The 21,673-nt window shown below is 36.3% G+C and overlaps 1 protein-coding gene across 2 annotated transcripts in view; it reads right to left on the minus strand.

The window, feature by feature from the left end:
- The window catches only part of MAP3K2 (mitogen-activated protein kinase kinase kinase 2), a 55,481-nt gene that overhangs the window by 11,956 nt on the left and 21,852 nt on the right, over nt 1-21,673 (minus strand). The window contains exons 3-13 of one of the 2 annotated variants that reach the window (XM_064451296.1): nt 21,155-21,273; nt 19,405-19,445; nt 16,782-16,881; nt 14,837-14,950; nt 14,101-14,200; nt 13,246-13,376; nt 10,145-10,224; nt 8,153-8,220; nt 4,810-4,902; nt 1,932-2,138; nt 1,044-1,192 (exon numbers count right to left, since the gene is read on the minus strand). In XM_064451296.1, the coding sequence (XP_064307366.1) occupies nt 1,044-1,192; nt 1,932-2,138; nt 4,810-4,902; nt 8,153-8,220; nt 10,145-10,224; nt 13,246-13,376; nt 14,101-14,200; nt 14,837-14,950; nt 16,782-16,881; nt 19,405-19,445; nt 21,155-21,273 (1,202 nt within the window). Of the gene's footprint in view, nt 1-1,043; nt 1,193-1,931; nt 2,139-4,809; nt 4,906-8,152; nt 8,221-10,144; nt 10,225-13,245; nt 13,377-14,100; nt 14,201-14,836; nt 14,951-16,781; nt 16,882-19,404; nt 19,446-21,154; nt 21,274-21,673 lie in introns of both variants that reach the window. The other variant, XM_064451295.1, reaches the window with a different exon arrangement.

Here is a 21,673-nt window from a genome sequence, read left to right on the forward strand (position 1 = left end):
ACTGATACCTTCATACTTCTGAGGTTAGAAAGAAAATAGGTTTTTTGACACTGAGAGGCACACATAACAAAATGCTATGGCAAGTGAGGTCACAAAAGGCTACAGGAGAGACTACAGTATTTTATATTTAACATTTCCAAAGCATAATCAGTTGCTTTGTTACATCTCAAAGTAGCAGCACCAACAACTATTCTAGAAATCTACAGCACAAATGATTCTTGGCTTTATTCCTTGACCCTACATCACTAGCAGCAGGAACTACAACTGGTAGCCACTGAATTCGGCAATCATGCTCACACCCATTGTTTCCCAGGCCTTGCTCCCCACAGTGCAGGACGCAGTCCCAATGCAGGAAAAGTAATAATTCTTTTTCCATCCTGTAAAAAGCAGCAAGTACGATTTGGGAAAAAAGAAATAGAAGATAGGTGCTACTTTTAAATAATTTCTCTCCTCAAGTGTCCAGTATTTGAAGAAGGACAAGTTCAATTTTAGAGAGAATAAACTGACAATGAAACTTCCTTTTCAGAGAGAAGTACAGCGAATAACAGTAGCTCACCCTGATGACCAAAGTTTTTTTAAAGAAAAATCCCCCCCCAAAGATAAAAAAAGACAAGAATCTCAAACTGTCTTCATAGCCAAACAAAATATCCTTGAGAATCTATTTTCAGGAACACTTACATTAGTACAGATTTTTCTGTTTATAAATGGAACTTGTTCTAATTCCTATAAGTATAAATAATTATCTGTTTCAGAGCACACTTCATAATGGATTGTTTAATTTTAGAGACTGAGACTGCATCAAATAAAAGTTATGTATGTTCACTGAATACAGATATCTGAAAATTAAAAAATTGGATATAACATTAAAATCAGGTTACCAAACTAATTCTCTGAGGTACTAACAAAAGAGGATTCCTAACAAGGACATGAAAACACAGTATGTTTTAAAACATCATCCTGTTTAAGGAAAGGAACATCAGTCTAGTCTAGAACACACCACTTAGCAGAAGCCCTTTACAAACTCTCTCCTTGGTATCACTTACCTTGCTGGTTTCTGGACTATCAGGATCAAACTGAACTTGCTTAACAGCCAGTTCTCTTCCGGTATCAGCATCGTAACACAGATATACTCTGCCAAATGCACCTTGACCCAGCAGTTTACCAAGTCTCCAGTTAGTTGGAGCCCGTGGTGCTGAAAAGATAAGTATGTTTTGGTTTACAAATGAGCTTGTTACTCAGCTGATAGAGAAAAACTGGAATACACAGAAAATAACTGTTTAAAAGACTGTTTTTCAACAACAGAGACTGTGCATCCTAAACCTCCCCATATAAGTCACAAAGAACAATACAACTTCCTGTAAGATGGAAAAACATAAGCTACTTAAATTTATTCATAAAATAATTTGTGGTAGAGACAGTTGTGCTTAAAACAACTAGCAACAGCTAATCTGAAAAACAGAAGCCGCATGTTAAACAAACTTAGTAACATTTTTTAAAAAATCAAGGCATGATTAAACTGTACCAGCGACTGAAGTCATCACAAAGTACACTTACTCCTGAAATGCTACCACAGATATAAACCAGTACCACTTGAGGTCTACAATTTGTCAGACAACTTGACCAACATCTGCAAAATTAAATAACAACTGCGACCCAAAACCCTTCTTGGATCCTCAAGAGTCTAACAAATCATCAGAAGTATTTTTACAGTGCTTTTTTATCAGAGATGCGATTTTCACATGAAAATCTACATGAAGGTTGGCACAGTAAGCAATGGAAAAAATTATAAGCATACAGTCTTGATGTTTTCCTATTAGAGAGATAAAAACATATTCTATTGCATGTATTTTGATGACACGCTTAGTTTTGATGTCATATACTTCAAAGGTAAGAGAGTTTTACAGTGGAGTTCACAAAATGCCTTGACTTACAGCGACTGGGTGGGCTGATGTCCATGACTGACAAGGTAGGATTGTCTATGTCACTTCCCCTCCTCCTCATTCGGTTATCGTCATATTCCGGTGTAAAGACGCTGCTTCCACTACTGGTGCTCAGTGAGTGATCAGTGGGACTGAAACTAACTGGTGATCGGAAGCTGTTCCCCTGGGTCCTTCTGGCTCTTGGAAAAGTTTTACGACCTTCAATGATATACAAAGAATACTGATGTTACACTGCAAAAAATACGGCTTTGCAATGTGTTTATGCAAATACTTCATGAATTTTACATGGTGTAGTTCAAACCTTTCACAGCATATATAATATGATGTAATGATCATGAAATACGCTGGTTTAACCTTCCACCTGTAAGAAAACACTCATCCCAGATGTATGTAAGGATTAGACTGAATCAAAACTTGGTTTACCTTTAAGTGACTGAAACTGGGACCAATTCTGGAACTGCTCTGAAATGTAACAGACATGCTTCAAAAACTTGGAGGGCTGTGAGAGGAAAAAGGAAAATGCCCTGCCTCTACTTTTATTGGTTTATTAAGGTGTAAATACCAAATTTCTGATAAACAGGAGAATGAGAGATATGTTTACACTCCAGTGGTACCCAGGATGGCTTCTTCATCCTGTTAACTAGTAAGAATTGAATGCAGAGAAAGCCCTACACATGGAGTCAAAAGGAAGATCACAATAAAGATTTAAAAAAAAAAAATAAAAAAAAATCACCAACAAGGCATAACCCAGATAGCTACAGCATTTGAATAAAAATAAAGGGGGCATTGGTCTTCAAAAAGGTTAATTACAATCAGATGACTAACAAGTGATGTTAATATATTTAAATAACACAAACATTTTTAGGTCATCATAGCTTGATGAAGTTTCATCCTACAAAACTCATAGAAATAGCTGAAGGAGTCTCTGATTCATTAGGTATTACACTGGAGAAGGAGTTCCTAGAGGACTGAAGAAGGCCGATAAACTATCTTTGAAAAAGTGGACTCAGATTTATACACCAGTCTGGCCAATTAATATTCCAAGAAAGATATGCAAACAAATTATTAAGTAGTTTATAAACCACTGAGAAGATAAGATGATGATAAACCAGCCATAATTGTTTTGTCACATGTAGCTAATCCAATTTCCGCATTTCATCAGGACATTCTCGCACGCTAACTAGTGAAGTGCTGCAGACCAGCTTACTATGTAGAGTATACCCAGGCAGAGTCAGATCAGTTCTCAGTGATTTCTCATCAAAGGGAAGGATTATTTAAGTGGGCACCCACAGCAGTTTATCATCAGTCCGCTTCCATACACTATTTTAACCGATGATGTATATATAATGGAACATAATACACTGAAATTTTGCAGATGACATCAAGTTAAGTGCGGCTTGAAGTCCGTTAAAAGATTAAAAAAAAATCAAATTTCACAATGATATTGCTAAGTTGGAGATGATTCAGAAACCAGCAAGATGAAATTCAGTAAGGAAGTACAACATATATAATTAAAAAGAAATCAAATGCAGAAACCACAAAGCATAAAGTTGGCTAAAAGTCATGTAGAAAAGAATAAGGAGCTATAACAGACCACAGACTGAACAGCAGTCAGTGTGGTGACACTTTAAACAAAGTAAAGTGTCATTCTGGAACGTGTTAACATGACTGCTACATACCCAGTTATGGTTATATCCTATGTTATACATAAAGTGGCCATGAGAGGAGCCTCAGCTAAAGTATGCAAATTTTGACCACTACAAGAATGAAGAAGAGATCAGAAAAAAAAAAAATGAAGCTTGCAAAAATGCGTGAGATAAGGCTTAACGCTTGAAAGAAGAAAACTAAGGAGAGAAAACAGATGTGTGTGTGATGTAAGGTTATATATGGGCAGTGACCAATTTTTCCCTGGGTTATAATGGAGTACATAGTGACTAGTTTCATTTGCAGGAAGATGGTTTAGAAGAAGTTAAGTTATAAGATAAGCCATCTTTAAAGTTAATTACATAAAGAAAATCAGTATATCTCTTCTCTTAAAGTCAGTTTAGAGTTTACTTAAAAGTCAATGTGACAGACGTCTGCCTCTAACATTGCCTTAGAGCAAGGGACTGGACCGAAGCTGCCTTGCTGTCCTTCAATTTGGTATGTCTGTGATTTCTGTAGGAGAATTCCATTTATTGCTGTGCTCATTCCATACTGTAAATGAAACCATCTGCTCTTTGGAGAAGTTTCTTCTTAACATTTCTCAACTAGTGCTTGACATACTCTTAAGTCAGACAATCCTTCAGCTGCTCCTCTTTCCTTCCTTTAGAAATTTAACATGTTAAATTTACATGAATGTTATGGCTGTCCAAATCAGTTTGGTGGCCACATCAGCAGGCGCTGTCTTGCATTTCAACAATTGATTTCACCAGCTAGTTGTTAATTCTTGGTTTAAATCACTGCTCTTCGATTTTATTTACTCTTTTAATCTGAGAAACTGTTAATAGGAACTCCACTGTATTTGAGTTTTTTTACAAGCAAATAAGAAACGACAAACTAGCTGACATACCTACTTTGGACAGAAAAGCATCAGAAAGATCAAGAGCTGACGCTGGATGACTCGTGCATGGACAAAGCTAGAGAACGTCATCATAGCTGTACATATGAGTCACAAATTCTGTAATCCATCACTTTACCAGAGGTAAGACTGCTCTGCAGCTCTATCAATCATTAGAAGATTAGGAAGTAAGTTTTGGGGAAAGAAGGTGAGCTTTTAATTTCTTCAGTATTTTCATTCATTAAGACTTCGCAATCTAAATTTTCTTCTTCACTTTTTAAGAAGAGAAAAACAGATTAAGAAAGTAGAACTCTTGCAGTATTCACTTACCGTCGCTGTAGTCTTGTTGATGATATGAAATATGGTATCTTCGGGGGTAAGTCCCCCCCTTTCCAAATTTCTCAAATATTGGGATATCATACTCTACTAAAAAATTAAAAGATACATTTCAAAATTTAAAACGTGGCAAAAGCATATTAAATTAATGAGCTTGGTATTATGAACTTAAACATGGGGGAACATATCAGACGATATGCTTCAAGTTGAAGCATCAGAGAAAAAATAGATTATAGAACAAAAGCCAGAAATCTTAACAAATCACATGAACTACAAGGACATTCAGCCAAAAGTTCCAAAGGATCAAGAATTCAATAGCCCAAGTGGTTTGCAGCCTCTTGCTTAAAAGAACCTCAGAGGACCGCAGCATGCCTAATTACTCGAGTTTTAAAAATAGCTTCTAGAGGAATTCTGTGAAACTAGAGTTCACCAGGCAAATTGGCAGAAACTATTACAAAGAATAAAATTTAAAGATGCATAAATATGAAAAATTGGCGAACAAGTCAACACAGCTTGAATTACTAAAACATATTCAATAGGTCCTGTTTTAAAAATTGTTAAAGGAGAAAAGTATTCATAAGATAAAGGGAAAAGTCCCTCATGCATAAATAAGTGGTTAGATGATAAGTACATAAGACGGGAGTAAATGGTCAACAGTTCCACAGGAATCTGGCCTGCAGCTCACGCAGTTTAATTATGCATGAATTCTCTGGACAGAACAATGAATAGTGAGGTGACAAAATCATTTGGAGAAGTAAAGCCAACAGAATAATTACAGAAAGCCCTTCAGAGTCTACATGATCGGATGTTAAAATGGCAGATGAAATTCAGTGTAGGCTACTATACAGGATTGTGATAACGAGTTCCAATAAAGAAGCAGCTGAACTCTGTATTGGCTAAGAAGCAAATTAAATGCTATAAATCATTAAGATATACTGAACAAAGTTTTGGTCTATTCCATTTCAAAGGATTTAGTAAAACTGGAAAATATTTAGAAGTACAGAGATGGTCAAAGATATAAAATTGCTTCTCCATGAGGAATGTAGGCCTCAATACACCAGAAAAGCAATAGCTCAAAGGGAGACAAAGAGGTCTATTAAAAAAGAAAAAAAGTCACAAAGAGCAAACTTCTTCATAAAATGCAGTATGTTGCACAACTTTTATACAAGTTGAAATAAGGGCTGGAAAAATTTGTGGAAGGGGGAAAAAAAAATCAAATCACAGAAGAGCATCTTGCATTTGCAGAACCTTTAAGCCATACATGACTAGGAATATATTCTCAGGAAGGAATATTACATGCTGCTCAACAGAAGCCTGGTACTGGTTGTGGCAGGAGAAAAGACTAGGCCAGATTGACATTTTTTCTGACTCTATATACCATTCTGGTTTTGTTACACATCAAATCATGAGAATAAATATTGAATATGGAATTAATGATTGCTGTCTATAACATTGTTAATATACCAGAGCATCCCACAGGAAAAAAAATCAACACAAAACCCCAGAAAAAACCATTGCAATAACACCTTACTAGAAAAGTAACTGTAATAAACAAGCACAAGTAAACTAGATTAGGATTACCAAAGGCAAACTAATTTCTGACATTTCTGACTTTTTGGGTATTGACCTCTGCCACCTAAATGCTTCCTATACATAGTTTTAGTTTTATTTTCATTTAGAAGTGGTACAAACTGTTAAGCACTCTAGAATCCTTAAAAGAAAAAAACCACACCATCGCACAGTTATCTAGACAAAGCTTTGTAAACAAAATAAAAAGAAGCCTTAAAGTATATAATAGACCAAAACCCACAAAACATCCCAGATTCACTAGAAGCTAATAAACTTTCAACAACAAAATTCTGTAGCGAAGCATGTCCATGAAAGACACTTCAAAGCACTTTCAAGGTTATCCGTTGCACTTCGTATCCTGAACTATGCACAACAACTTGGCTTCAAGCCAGAGTACTGTATGAAAACAACATTAGCGGTGATGATTAATTTATAGGCATAGCACACAGCTCTCCTTCATCCTTTCACTTTGCAGTGCTTTCAATTACAGAAGTCACGAGCACCTCAAAGTGATCCTCATTTCACACAGGAGAAAATAAAGGCTCCATGTACTGGTTTTGGCTGGCATAGAGTTAATTTTCTTCATAGTAGCTCTTATGGTGCTATCTTTTGGATTTGTGACAAAAACAGTGTTGATAACGTGGGGATGTTTTAGTTATTGGTAACCAGTGTTTACACAGCATCAAGGCTTTTTTTTGTTTCTCACACTGCCCTGCCAGTTAGTAGATGGGGGCGCACAAGAAGCTGGGAAGGGACACAGCTGGGACAGCTGAACCCGACTGACCAAAGGAATAGAATCATAGAACCATTAAGGTTGGAAAAGACCTCTAAGATTATCAAGTCCAACCATCTACTCAACACTACCACACGTCCTAAACCATGCCCTGAAGTGCCATGTCTACATGTTTTCTGAAATCCTTCAGGGATGGTGACTCCACCACCTCTCTGAGCAGCCTGTTCCAATGCCTGGCCACTCTTTCGGTAAATAATTTTTTCCTAATATCCAGTCTAAACCTCCCCTGATGCAACTTGAGGCCATTTCTTTTCATCCTGTCAATAGAATCAATACCCCATAACATATGAGGTTGTGCTCAGGAATAAAAGCTGGGAGAAAGGAGGAAGGGCGGATGTTCAGAGTTATGCTGTTTGTCTTCCCAAGTAACCATTAGGTGTGATGAAGTCCTGCTTTCCTGGAAATGGCTGAACACCTCCCTGCTGACAGGGAGCAGTGAATTAATTCCTTATTTTGCTTTGCTTGCATGCACAGCTTTTGCTTTACCTATTAAACTGTCTTTATCTCAACTCACACAAGTTTTCTCACTTCTGATTCTCTCCCCATCCCACTGCATCAGAGTAAGCAAGCAGCTGTGTGGTGCTTAGCTGCCTACTGGGGTTAAACCATGACACTCCAAAATTAACTAATCAAGGTTATGTGCCAGCTTAGAGATGGACATTACCGTGCAGTTTAATAAACCATTGCCTGCCCCTATCCACTGCATCGTTTGTTCTTTTCAGAGAAGAGAAGTTATACTACGCATACTAACAGTGGTGTTCCACACGATCACCTAGAACAAAACATTTGGAAGATCTTATATTTCATTGTGTCTTTTACTGTATGCATTTGGATTGGATTTTGTTGCTTTGTTCTCTCCTACTGTATTAGTTTTGTGTAATATAATATCTCTCAATGTGAACTTCCCTTCTAAGCCCTATTATTTGTAAGAGGAAGAGTTCTGGAAAGCTAGTATGTTCAGTGATTTTTGCCTACCTGAGAATTCCTGATGATTATCTGGATAGCTCTGTGCTCTTGGCATCCGAGATTTGGGATAGTTGTCTCTGGAAGTGTAAAAACAACAAGCATCTGAAAACTGCTGTTAATCTAATACTGAAACATTTAATCTTATTGTCTCACAACTCTTCATGGCTGATGAAAGTTACTGCCATACAAATGTGGAAACATTGGGTTCCCCCAATTTTGAAAATCAAATCTAATAGGTATCAATAACAATTCAAGATAAGTAACAATGGAAAAAGCTTGCTTATTGAGCTTAATGTAGTAAGAAAGCAACAGACGCTGTTAATGAGCAATGATATTAGTAAAAACATGAATTATTGCATGTAAAGCCACAAAGGAGCACTGTTATATATAACACCTTCACAGCTAAACACAAAGGTTTATAGACTGGCAAAATTTCTTCTACAGCTTACAAAAAACTCGTGAGGAAATTTAGCCAAAGGAATGCAGAACCTTTTAACATCTCAAAATATTTCCTCTTCTCTCCATGGAAGTCACAGGACAAAGAGAGTAATTTTATTAAGTTACAGAATGATGAGGAATTTTTTGGTTCTTAAATGATCACATTGTTTCTTACCTACAGCTGGTATGTAACTCCCAGCCACCAAAAGGAATGCATGGGATTGCCAGTCAGAGCAACCGATTACAGTATCTTTCCATAAACATACCAAAACAGTGTCCTCCTTTTTCTGGTAAGAATTGTTCTAATGGGTACCAGAAGCTAAATAGACACACAAAACCTACATCTTTGTAGGAAATATTTGAATGAAAAAAAAAAAAAAAAAAAGGAAGACTAAGTAGAGGTGACAAATGAAGTAAATAAAAAACAACCAAAAGAAGTTTTGAAGAAGAAATGAGGCAAATTAAGATTGCTTTGTTTCCCCTTCTTCCACTCACCCCTACCCCACAAAAACCTAAAAATTTGGCATTTGGTAGAATTTCTATCCTATGTAGCTACGTTAAACACTGTGTATAACCTATCACACTCCAACCACAAAATACTTTTCATGTCTATTGGTCTCTTGCTTGTGAAATGGAGACATTATTATAACTTAATTTGTTAGACCAAATGTATTTGTCACATATTCTTAAATCACATATTCTCAAATAAAATGGTACTACGGAATACTATAGCTCTGATTAATCACACAGGCAATGATTTCCAAATTTTTACCTTTCTAGCAATTAAATAAAATATTTAATTAGCAGTATTATTTGTATAGCAGTTCCAAATAAATGAGTAGGCAACCTGAGCAACATAAGACCCAAGGTTATTTGCCTGACCAACTGTAAGCCAAACAGGAGTACTTTGTTTGGTTTACCTGGTGGCTGAGAAACCATGGACAGTGACCCTCTCAAATCCCATGAATCTCCTAACAGATCAGTCAAAATAGGTCTCCAGACCCACCATAGTACACGCTGCCTCTTGCTAACTGATGGGTTTAAACAAGGAAAAATAAGTGGAAAGTCTGCAATGGGAACAAGGGGAAAGGAATGGACAGTAATTGCAAAGAAGAGGAGGGGACTGTCTGTTGAAGTCTTTAAATGATTTTACCCTCTTTCTTGAATTGGGTACCTGGAAAAGGGAAGCTTACTTCATACAGCAGTGCCTAAGAAATATAAGTTTGATGGGGCTGCTCACTGCCAGGGAATATATTTCACATACCTGTAAGACTGGCAAAATTAAGTAAAAATCTTCAGTACATTTTTGTAAGATCTGAAGTCTAAATTTTTGTGTTTCAAATGCAAATTGTAAAAACAACCAAATCCAAACAACCCAACCTACTTCTACTTTCCATGCATCAGTAAGCAATTAAGTTTCAATAAGCTTTTATAGATGTTCTACAACTTACAGAGGAATTTCTGGAAGAAGTTCAGTAGTAGCTGACGCTGGAGAGTTTTATGTTACAACTGATACATTATGCAGTCTAATGAAGATAAATAATGAATGTAAGTAATTCTTACCCATCTAAAGGGCTGTCAAGTGAGGGACAGCTTCCTGAGCCAGAGTTGTCAGGACTGCTCAAAGACAATGGATCCAGCATCTAATAAATAACAGGCAGAAAAAGACCAGCAAGTTCAATTTTTTGTTTTTAAAATGCTTGAAGGTTTCTGCTTTGAAACGCTTAATAAAAACAAAACCAAATCAGAAATCTTAATTACTAGAGAAAAAGTTAGCTGCCATAGTTGAACCTGCATTACATTCTTTTTCCTGAAATGATTCTGTCATTTTTCTTATATCTAACTAGAATATAGTTAAGGTATTTAATCCTGCATCATGCTTTGTACCTAACAAGTTGTACTGCTACATCCTTCCTGTATATGCCATTGTCTCTTAACATTTTATCAATAACTGCATGAGTAGCTTCACAGAATAACAAAAATAGGCCTCTAAAGGATAAAAAGCTGAGATAGTTTAGGAAAAACATGTGGGTTTTGTTGTCAAAGAAAAAAAATCTCAGATATGACAAAGACTGCAATGAATACAACTTATATAATCTATGTTGTGGTTTATGTTTGGCCAACTAAGTCACAGAAAACAGCTAAAACCAAATACTCTAAAAAGCTTTTAAAGATTTATCTCTAGTTAGGACTCCAACTGAGTTACACTGAATTTTAAATAGAACTGAAGAGAAAACGGAAGGAGAAAGAGGGATAATGTATAAAATTTATTAACACTCTCCCTTTTCACCCAACCAAAAATCCTGTTTCAAATAAAATAAGCTTCCATCTGGAACTGGCGTTTACAAAAACACCAAAGCCAGATTTTTTTCTAAAACACTTCTGACGAACTACCTAGCGATCAATGCTCATGAGCTGTGTGAAATCTGCCATGTATCAGTCTGAAGAAGTCATAAAACTGACTATCTCGGCCAAATCTATTCCATTATGAAAGTAATCATCAACGCTTTGTTTGTTGCTCAAATTCTAATCCAGAGAAACAGAAACGGATTGGTAGTAAAGAGTATCCTCCTGACTACCATCTATGTGTATTGGCTGACATTTGTTTCATTTATCTCGCAATATGAAGTCTGAACACAGGCAAACATCACTCCCTTCTCTTTTGCAGTAAAGCAGTCTGAAATATTTTGAAAAACACATCTGTAAAGGAAGTGGAAACAGAATCTGAATTTTGAATTATCGATTGTGACAGTTTTACCAACCTGCCTCTCAAAAACAGTGGAAAGCTCATCTGTCGTTCCTAAAATAAAGTTTGTTTTGGTATATTACATAACATCTATTATCTTCTATGAATTGGATGCCAGGCTTTTGCTGTAAATTAAGCAGTTGCCCCTCCAATTTTTATGGTCTGCGCTGAGTCTTAAAGGTCCTGGTCACATACTTTGCTGAGCACCAATCAGGGACTTATTAAAGAAGAAGTGTCCAGAAAGTGAATTTGTACTCTGCAAACTCAAGACACTTAAATGAACTCTATATCAGGGAGGACAATATTTACCACAGGTTCAGCAATTATATTGCTCTTTTTTTATGCTGAGCAGCAGCTCCTGAAAGGGAAAAAAGCCCATCTGCTGCCAGATTAATTACCTCTATGTAACTTAATCCAGTATAGTCCAACTGGCAGACCATGGCCCGCTTCTATCTAACCCATCATCTCTTCTTAGAAGTGTGAGATCTGCTGTCAGAGTGTGAATAGCTGTGCTCAGCCAGATCAACAGGAGAGCAGAGCAAAGCCCTCCACTCCCAAATTCCCTTCTTGTCTTTATGGGGCAGGCTGTGACAGATGTAGGCAGCACATTCAACACTTGCCAAGGTAATGTGGCAATTTAGTGGGAAGAGAACAAACAGAGGTCATGAATTCCCAGCATCCCAATCTGGCCCCCAAGGCTGCCTAGGTTGAAATAACCTGGCTTCCTACAAAAGTAAAATTCCTGTATTTAAACCCTGCTGACAGCTCACACAGAAATGCGTACATGACAGGTTACATGTTTCTTGAATACTCTGGAGTGAAAGGACATCCTGGGCCTCAGAGATCATCTGTCTGTTTGACTAGTCAGTGACCAAAAATGACTCTGCTGAGGCCAAAAGTAATAATTTCACTGAATGAATCCAGGCCTGGGCTGGATCTGACCACATGGCTATGATAATGAATAGCACCCTGGTCTGGAAATTAGGAGATTCAGTCTCTATTCCCAGCTCAGTCATTAAAATTGTGCAACAAATTGCACAATCTTTTTGCCTCTATTTTTATTCTATCATCTGTCTCTTATTTAGTCAACTCATAAAAACCACTGCCTCTTGCCATTTGTGAATACAGTGCCAATATCAACAAGAACTTGAAGCGATTTGGGTACGCAGCATTATTCCCCCCCCCACCCCATCCCCTTAAAATATCTCTTTCTCCACTGCCAGTTCTGTGAGCCATTACATTCCTCCATCTTTTCCTGCTGCTTTTAAAGGCAATTTTGGTATTCAGAGAGCAGTATTTTTATTCACACTAAGTGTGCTGATATCCCACACCAATAATGCAGGTGAATAAGGAGAACAAAATAGTTTACATTTGTGACACCACCACCCTTTGCCCCCAGTAAAAACGTGACTGTGGAAAGTATTTCAGAGCTTATTTATACCAGGCCTACCACCAACCCCTTGCCTCTACCCCAACACAGTATCAGCTGAGTCCACATAATTCTGACAGATCCAAACTTTTCTTTAAAACATCCTCTGACTACCTGGGAAAGTTGTGAAACTGGTCTTGCTTACATATCCTTCTCATTAAAATGAAGGTTTGTGTGATTTCTAATGTAGATATCTCTTACTGTAATTTATATCTATCACTATCTCACTCAACTATGATGGAAATTATGAATATTTTCTTTCTCCTGGTAAAAACATACTTAAATAATTGACAAGACTTACAAAGAAAAAACAGGTTCTACAAGACTAAACAATCACAATCATTTTAACCTCCCCTCACAGATCACGTTTGCTAGGGTTGTCATAATTGTTTTAGCTGTCCTTTCTAACAACCCTGTATCCTTCTCGAACAGCAGTATCTCATAAAGCAACCTAACAAAAACCTCAATTTTAATAAAACACATACGTACCTGATCCATACTTTCTGGAATGAATTCACCCTCACTGTTGATACTGGTGAAGGACCCATTTCGGGCCACCTGATGCAGCTCATCTGGAATGTATCCTGGGGGAGGTGAACTCCTATCACGAGTGTTAGAACCTTTTGAAAGAAGAGTCAGAGTATCTTCACTAATCCAGAATCCAGAGGTTTTCTTCAAATGCTTCATTGGTACGTCTTGCTTTAGAAATTTCCCAAATGCCTATGCAATACAAGACTTGCGTATCGCATTTAAAATCCATAATCCAGGAATCATGAAAAATTCGGGGCAGGGTTGCCTCAATGGCATTAAAAAGAATCTTCATTATATAGGAACAGAAATATAATTTGCCCACACAGCTAGCTGGGTAGATTTCTTCTTTTGAAACAAAACAAGAATCCAAACCCTTCCACCCATGTAAACTAATCCTTTCCAACTCTGCAGAATTTCAGGGTTAGGATTAAAAAATATGGGAGTCCTAAACTGAGCAAGGAAAGTCACTCCCGTATAAAACAGATTTTTCAGTAACTCGTTTCTGTATCTGAAAATAAAGGGGAGTACTAACATCAACTTTTTAGGATACCCATCAGTTACCTCAAATAATGCCACATAGATTTATTTACTTGTGATTTTTTTGTTAATTTTCTGTACTATACATATTTAAATGGCCTTTGATTTGAAGTCCAAAATCCACTCCCCCGAGTGCAACCTCTATAGTGTGACACATCAGTGATGAGTAAGAGAAATTCAGTCTGTGTTGAGAACAAGATCTTCATGAAGAGAATATTACCAAAAAAAAGTTTTTTACAATTTTTACAATTAAACTTATTGAAATATGTAGCTTACCTATTACAGACAGCCGTCTTTTTCTTTCTGTCACACCGAACACTGTATTATCTAGATCTTCCAGTGAGGGCAAGGGTTCCACGTTATTTACACTGGGTGACTGAAAACGCGTACATATCACAAACTGCAATTACTACTTTATACTCCTGACAATGCAAATACTTGGCCATCTTTTAAAGGCTTTGTGCAACACGTTCCTTTTTTCAAGCAGTCAAAAGAAGCTTATCAATTTATATCAAAATTCATCTATTTTAGTAGCTCATTCTTAGTATTTAAAAATAATTTTTGATATGTACTGGTATACAAATGTATACAAATCCTATCATATAGATATGTGATAGGTAATACCAGAATAACTCAGTATTTAGCCTATAGTCCACTGCTACTGTTTCCTACAACAAACATTTCACTTGCAACAAAGGAGCATAAGACTTAAAGAACAGTTTCGAATAGCTACAGTTACTTAAATTCTATATGCTTCTCAACTTTGATTCACACTGTCATCCTAATAACGAACACTTCCCTAGCACTGTAGGGAAGGCATACAAAGAGAGAGAAACAGTACCTAGGAAAAAGAAAACCAAGTCAATACAAAATGCTAATACGTGCTTAAAGTAAACTGAAGAAGCAATCAGTAATATTTTCAATAGGAAAAAAATAATCTTTAAGAGAAGATACAAATTATACTTCAATACAAAAAACTGAGGAAAAAGACATTTAGCATGTCAACTCATACCTGTGTATTTCCATGTATTACAAGTAATATCTTGAGACTCTTCATATGAACACTACGGTCAAGCAGTTCAACAGCTTTGTCCAGGTCATCCTGTGTGGTTAATGGAATTACAAGCTACAAAAAGCAAGGGGGGAAAAGAAAAAAAAAAGATATCTTAAACAGGACACAAGAAAGAAATGAGGAAGTCAAGTGGAGAGAAACAAATAAGCAGATGCTGTCTTTCCTTTCATTCCAAACAACCTGAAAATAAAATTTGTTACATCATGCCCCAAGTTACCACCAAAATGTCTGAAGTTCAACCTTAACTATTCTTTCAGATGCCTTCAATTGGTACAGCATGGTGGAACAAGTCTTCACAACGAAGGAGCAAACATTTTACACATGTACAACTTGATATCCTACAAGTTTCAGGGAAACGTGCAACAGCGTCAATGTATCTGCCATTGCCTAAATTAATGCAAACCCATAAGATAAATGAAAATAAGTCCTATTTTATAGAGCATAAACCACATATTTCTATCTCACAATATGACAGCTACATTTACTTGAACTTGTATCACTAACAGAATTTCTCCGTTGAATAACAGAATTTAAGGAAGTTATCAGGCATGATGTGATCCACATGGAGCAGCTGTAGATATCACCAGAATCTCCTTGGATCTAATTAAGTAGAATTAGCTTGGCATACGTGTATCTTTAGAACAGAAACTGATATGTCATTAAAGTACACTTGAGATCTGAGTTCTACAATGATTAAAGTTGGGCTTATGTTTCAGGAGTGCAAATTACAACTTCTGCTTGTAACAAAGGAACAGCGCAATACAGATTTTTTTAAAAAATCTATTCTACTTGTAAATATACTCAGCGATGCTCAGATACATCAGTTGAAATACAGTACTTTTATACAAAAAGAAATGAGAATGAGGGATGAAGGTCTCTATAACAAATGGTACACTCTTCATGCTAAGTTGCAGTTTTAATGTTAATGACAGGTTATTACTGTGGCATTTCTGAACGATGACGGGATGATGTGCCAACTAGTGCAGAAGATGACAAGCAGAAAACCTGTTCAAATGCCTAAAAATCTATCAGAGAAAGGAGCTGAGGCTAAAGCATCATGAATGGCCATTTCTTCTGACCCTCCTAGTCTCCAAAAGCCTTCTGTAGAAAATCTTCGTTCTGAGAATCAGTTTCACATGAGCGCCTGGTAAGGTACTGAGTAACCAACCAACAGCAATAACAGACATTTTCTTCTGCAAAGATGCAGATTAGGTACAGCAATTATGCTGCGCACTTTGCTGACTCAAGGCAAAAACCAGAAGTAACCCCTAAGAATGTATCCTGCATCTGTAAATATATTTCCTGTTAATAATTCCATCTTTACTTCTGAAGAAAAGCTGGAAGTAATCTTGATCTGACACAAGTGGCTTGCACTGTTCGCAAGCGATCTTTGTAAAAGAGCCACTTGAAGAGGAACAACAGTTAAGCCTAGTTCTCCAGTCCAAACATTACTAAATGCAACATTCTAGCAATTATCTAACAAGACTAATCCTTAAAGGAAAAAAAAAGTTAATTAACTCTTTCTCAGCCAAAACCAGCACAAAAAGAAAGGATAAATGTTACTTCAAATTTACAAACATTACAAAGCTCAGAGGTTAAGAGCCTCCTGAAGTCATGCAACAGGACTGTGGCAGAGCAGGAGGACAATTTACCCATTCCCAATCAAGTCTGAGGCATGATTTATTAAGATATGACTCTTCTCATAAAACTTTCATGCATCTCCTGCCTATCCTAATTTAGACAAGCCTTACACATTTGAGAACGCACACATTAGAAATCTGAGGTTTTGTCACGGCAGTGGTTCTCACTGCTTATGAGAGCAAACTTCAGCCTTAAAATAATCAATGTACAAGTCACTGAGAATTTAGGAAAGACAGAATATTACCTCATTATTGCTGTAATGTAAATCCATAGTCTGTCCAAAAGCAACTTTAGCCTTAGCTGCAAGATCTTCAAGTTTAACAGGCCTTGGTAATTGCAGGATCCTGAAATACAATTTAAGTTAAAGAATTTTACCTATTACTTATGAAAATCTGGCAAGTCATTACCTAAGAGTGATCTTAGAATTAAATTTATTACTAAAAAGACCATAAGAGGCTATGCTTTATTGACTGTCCTCCATATTCGGAGTCATCAAAAAGAGGGAGAAAAAAGCAGTGAAGTTATAAGACATACTCACACATAAAATTAGATCTCATTGTGACTGTTTTACTTGCTTGTGTCTTAACTTAATGCTTTGCATGCCTCCATTCCAGAGGCAAATTGTTAGCAACTTCTAAAATTTTCTACTTCAGCATAAGCTGACAACTATAAGGATCAGAAAGGAATTACTCCTACAGTCCCCGTTTTTTTGGAAATCCAGAGCACTATCTCATCTGAGGAATGTAACTCAATGTCACCATTTTTCTCATAATGAATTACACAATCAAACGGCACAGTCCATCACTAACTGTGCTTTAAGTGTGCTCCTCTAAGAATGGTGCAGTTGTAGGTCAACAACTTAGATTTTCCTTTAACTGAATGTCTCGTGAAACCAAATAGGTCAAAATGCCTGTAACTGACCTTTTACTATAGAAGACTATTATATTATTTGAGAGACAACACCACTACATACACACAAAAAATTTTTTAGAAGTGACTAAGCTAGTTAGATACATTCAACTCCTATCAAAAAAAAAAAGCACTAAAATTTTGTGAAGCAGAACAATTACGCAGAGGATAACTGCCTCTTTTACCAGTGTTTCAATTGGTGCACTGGTTACGGAACAGTATTTCTCACTGAAACGGGGCTAGAAGCCAGGCCACTTCCAGTTAAAAATCATTTTGAAAAACTAAAAATCCTAAAAATTAAAAAAACCCAAACCCAAAGCAAACCAACCAAACAAAACCCAACACCAATTCTCACTGTAGTTAACAATTTGTTTAGCGAGCCTGGAACTCTGTCCATCTCAGCACGCTCCCGGGTGCAGGGTGCCACATTCACTAGCAAAAGAAACTCTGGAATCACTTCTCTTTTCCACTTCCCCTTTTAAAAACTAGTGAGAAAGCCATTGTGTAACTTATCTTTCTTGCATCATTTCATTAATTTATCTTTAGATCTACAGGCTCAGGCAACAAAAGTATTATAACTCATACTGAGCAAAGAGCCTAGGCTGGCCAGTACCCCTGGGCAAGCAGGCTCAGGTTACTTGGACTGTCCAAAACAGAGCTAGGCCCATCCACATAAAAGCTTAGGAAAGGTATCTTTCCACACACTCACTTTATGCTTGTATTCATATTGAATTGATTAACTTAGTCCACTGTGAAAGTGAATTAAGATAAACTGCAAAAATGCACTGCTGATGCGGACTGACAGTGAGTAAACAGTTCTCTGTTTTAAATTCATGCTTCCACTTATTTCACAGGAAATTGCTAAGAGTCCTCAATTTTCAAAGCTTTTGAAAAGACTTATTTCCTCCAAATCACTTTTAGCACTCAGCCGTTACCAATGCACTGTTACATGTGATGTTCAGAAAAGTGACAGAAAGAAGCTGAAGAATGCTAATACCTGGGGAACTTAGCTATTTTACCACCCCAGGTAAAGAGAGGGCACGTACTGTAATCAGCACAGATACACAGTGATCCATTGCACAGCACACTGAGGCCTGCCCAGACGTAGCAGAGGTTTCATTCCAAAGCCATCTTTACTTAAGACATTTACCATTTCTATTGACAACCAGCATCACCAAGATACTATTTCCTTTTTCGTTAAGTATTTTCAAAGATCTTAATCTACAACCATTTCTCTGTAGGTCTGATGAAGGTTTATGCTTTCAGAAAGAGAAAGACAAAATGAGTTGTCCCCAAACCAGTTCTGTATGGAATTGCAGATCCACTTATGTAAAAAATTTTGAGCTGCCATCATAGCAGAGATATATAGAGATGTTTGTATACTGTAAGCACGTACATCATTCACCTCTCGTATACAAAATGAAAATAAATTTTAACTGATTATTCAAAATTATCAATGAAACCAATCTAATTATAACATCTAATAAATTTTCCTATTACAGTTCTCAGATTGGTTCCTCTGAAGTACAATCCCATACTGAGCTTTAAGATACAGGCTTCTTCCTCTAGGTGTTACAGTAAAAATATATTATCGTGCATTTCTTACATGATGCAGCAAGAAAATTATTTGCTGGTCTACTCATTTGAGATCTATGCTAATGTTCTAAGTAATTGTTCCAGGCTACAAACATCTATCTGAAAGGCAAACAAATGAAGGATATTGCATGGGACACAGCTACAGTAGATAATTCTGCATTTATGTATACTTAGAGCCCACATTTTGAACAGATTAGTTTTCCTTAAATTGTGTTCATATCAAAACTAAATTTAAGCTCAAACCAAATACACTCAGATATGTTAAACACTTCAAACAGTTGATCTGAAAATTTATAATAGGAGCCCAACAAAATTCTATAAATAATTAAAAGACAAGACTATTTCCTGTGTTTCTACCTTACCTTTTTTCACCTCGATGTTCAAATTTGACTCTAACATCATTCTATAAGGAAAGAAATAAAGGAACCACTATTAGTTTGTTACTATCTCCTTTAATGAAGGCCATGAAATCTCATTCAATAATCCTACACCAGAATTAAAATCTTTAAGCAGTCCATATGAATTTTCTCTTCTTGCTAATATACCTACTTCAGCTGAGGCATCTGACACAGGCTTAAAGTGTGTAAAAAAGAAAAAAATTATTTTGAAGTACAACAAATGTTTCTTTAAGAAAACACATTATTTTCTATCAATATATTTTAATATTATAACAGATTCAAGATTTCAAATTCAGTGTGGAACTGATTACCAAAGAATTCTCCATCATGAACAGGCAGGTAGACTTAGCTACTGTAACAGGTTTTTACATACACTTTGGAGCTGAGTGGTCCTGGCTTAAGGAACATATCATGTTTCATAAGCATTACCATAGAAACCCACACATGTAATTAAGCTAGCATTCATGCAATCTGTTTCCCAGTAAGAAAGGTACCTGCAAATATCTGCAGTTACATGGAAATAAAACTGTTTTGCAAAATAATAATTTTAAGAATCAAATTGTATTAGCAGCTATTGCAGGGAAAAAAAAATTCATTCAACTGCAGAGATTATATCCAAATAACAATGTTGTATCTTTCAAAAGAATTACTTGATTGACAAGTGATTACTTTCAAAATTCACAAATTTAAACAGAATGACAAACATGTATTTCCCCCTCACCACTGCATTTAAACTCAGAAATGGCTCAATTATTTTTCTTCTAACATTCTAAATGTATTATATTCAAATAATTTTGGATCATATATGCACAGTACTTCAGTGTCTAAAGTCACAGCTCAGAAGTGAGTGATATGCCACTAGCAAATCACTGTTCTGTTATACACTGAACTCTTACAGCTTTTAAAGCACAGAATGAAAAGATGTAGCCATCAGTGCCTGACAGTTTACAAGCCAAATACATTCAAATACTTTGATCTTTAACAGGTTAAAACAAGACTGCATAAAATGAAGTTTCATTAAATATTGGACTGTCAATTAAGGATCCAATCAAATAAACATACTGTTAATCCGATAGGGCTATTACAACAATTTGTGTAAAAATCCACAATATCTCCTCTCCTAGTCTCTCCATATAGTAGTTCAAACTTATCAACTAAGTATTTACTACTTTCCATCTGTGTACAGTATCTGAAGGGAAAAAAAAAAGAGCTGAGAAGACCTCACATTTCCAGCATATGAACAAACTAAAAATTGAGGCCAAAGATGCAGTAAAGGAGCTTACGTACATTTCTGCTGCTGTACTGACATTCTTCAGTATGACACAGCTGACAACTGGGCAACCTACTATACCTATAAAATTCATTCTAAACAAGCATTCCAAATAAGAGATGCTAGCACACATGATATTTTAAAATAGTCTAGTACCAATAAAATAATAACAATTAATCATCATCATCATCATCTACATACAGTGTCAAAACACCCCCATGATCTTCAATTCATCAGTCATTTAAGCAAACGCTATGATCTGGTCCAAAATGCCACCATTTCATTTTGCTACTAATTTAAGAACATGAACAAAGAAAATGGCAGCACATGTGGGAGACTAATAAGTCGTTCTGGTATGCTCACTGGTCTGGCAAGAAAAATAATTACAGAAGTCACAGCAGGACATTCTGTGTTCAATGGGTTACCAAGGATATTAAAGATTACCTGTTTTTTAGGTGAAGATGACTTTGGTTTTCCTGTTTCTTGCTGGGGCAATACAGGACGACTGGCCTTATGAAGCACAGCCAAATCCTGCATGATTGAATTCAAAGCTTGCTGCTCATCTGCTCAGAGAAAAAGACCAGATAAGAGAAGTGTAAATGCCTGTTACATCTGAAGTGCATTACTGTCTCATTTCACAATTAGGCAGGCAGTATTCTGAAAACTAAAAGTCCATATTACACTTCAATACATAATTGCCAAATTAAAAAAAAATTACTACCATGTTGCAAACATTCATTTTATTTATCATTAACAGTGCTTAAGGAAATAAACAGGTTAATCATTAAACACACTTAAGTGGCAGGTTTAAAAAATGAAGTCATAACAGAGATTCACAACTCTACAGAATCACAGGCTGCATTAATAAAGAAAAGGGTGGTGGGGAAAAAAAACAAGCCACAAAGGTTTATCTACTTTGTTTCAAGTAATGTCCACGGATGAGATGTTAACCTGAAATCATAA

Source organism: Phalacrocorax carbo, chromosome 5 (genome assembly GCF_963921805.1).
Source record: "Phalacrocorax carbo chromosome 5, bPhaCar2.1, whole genome shotgun sequence".
Taxonomy (NCBI): domain Eukaryota; kingdom Metazoa; phylum Chordata; class Aves; order Suliformes; family Phalacrocoracidae; genus Phalacrocorax; species Phalacrocorax carbo.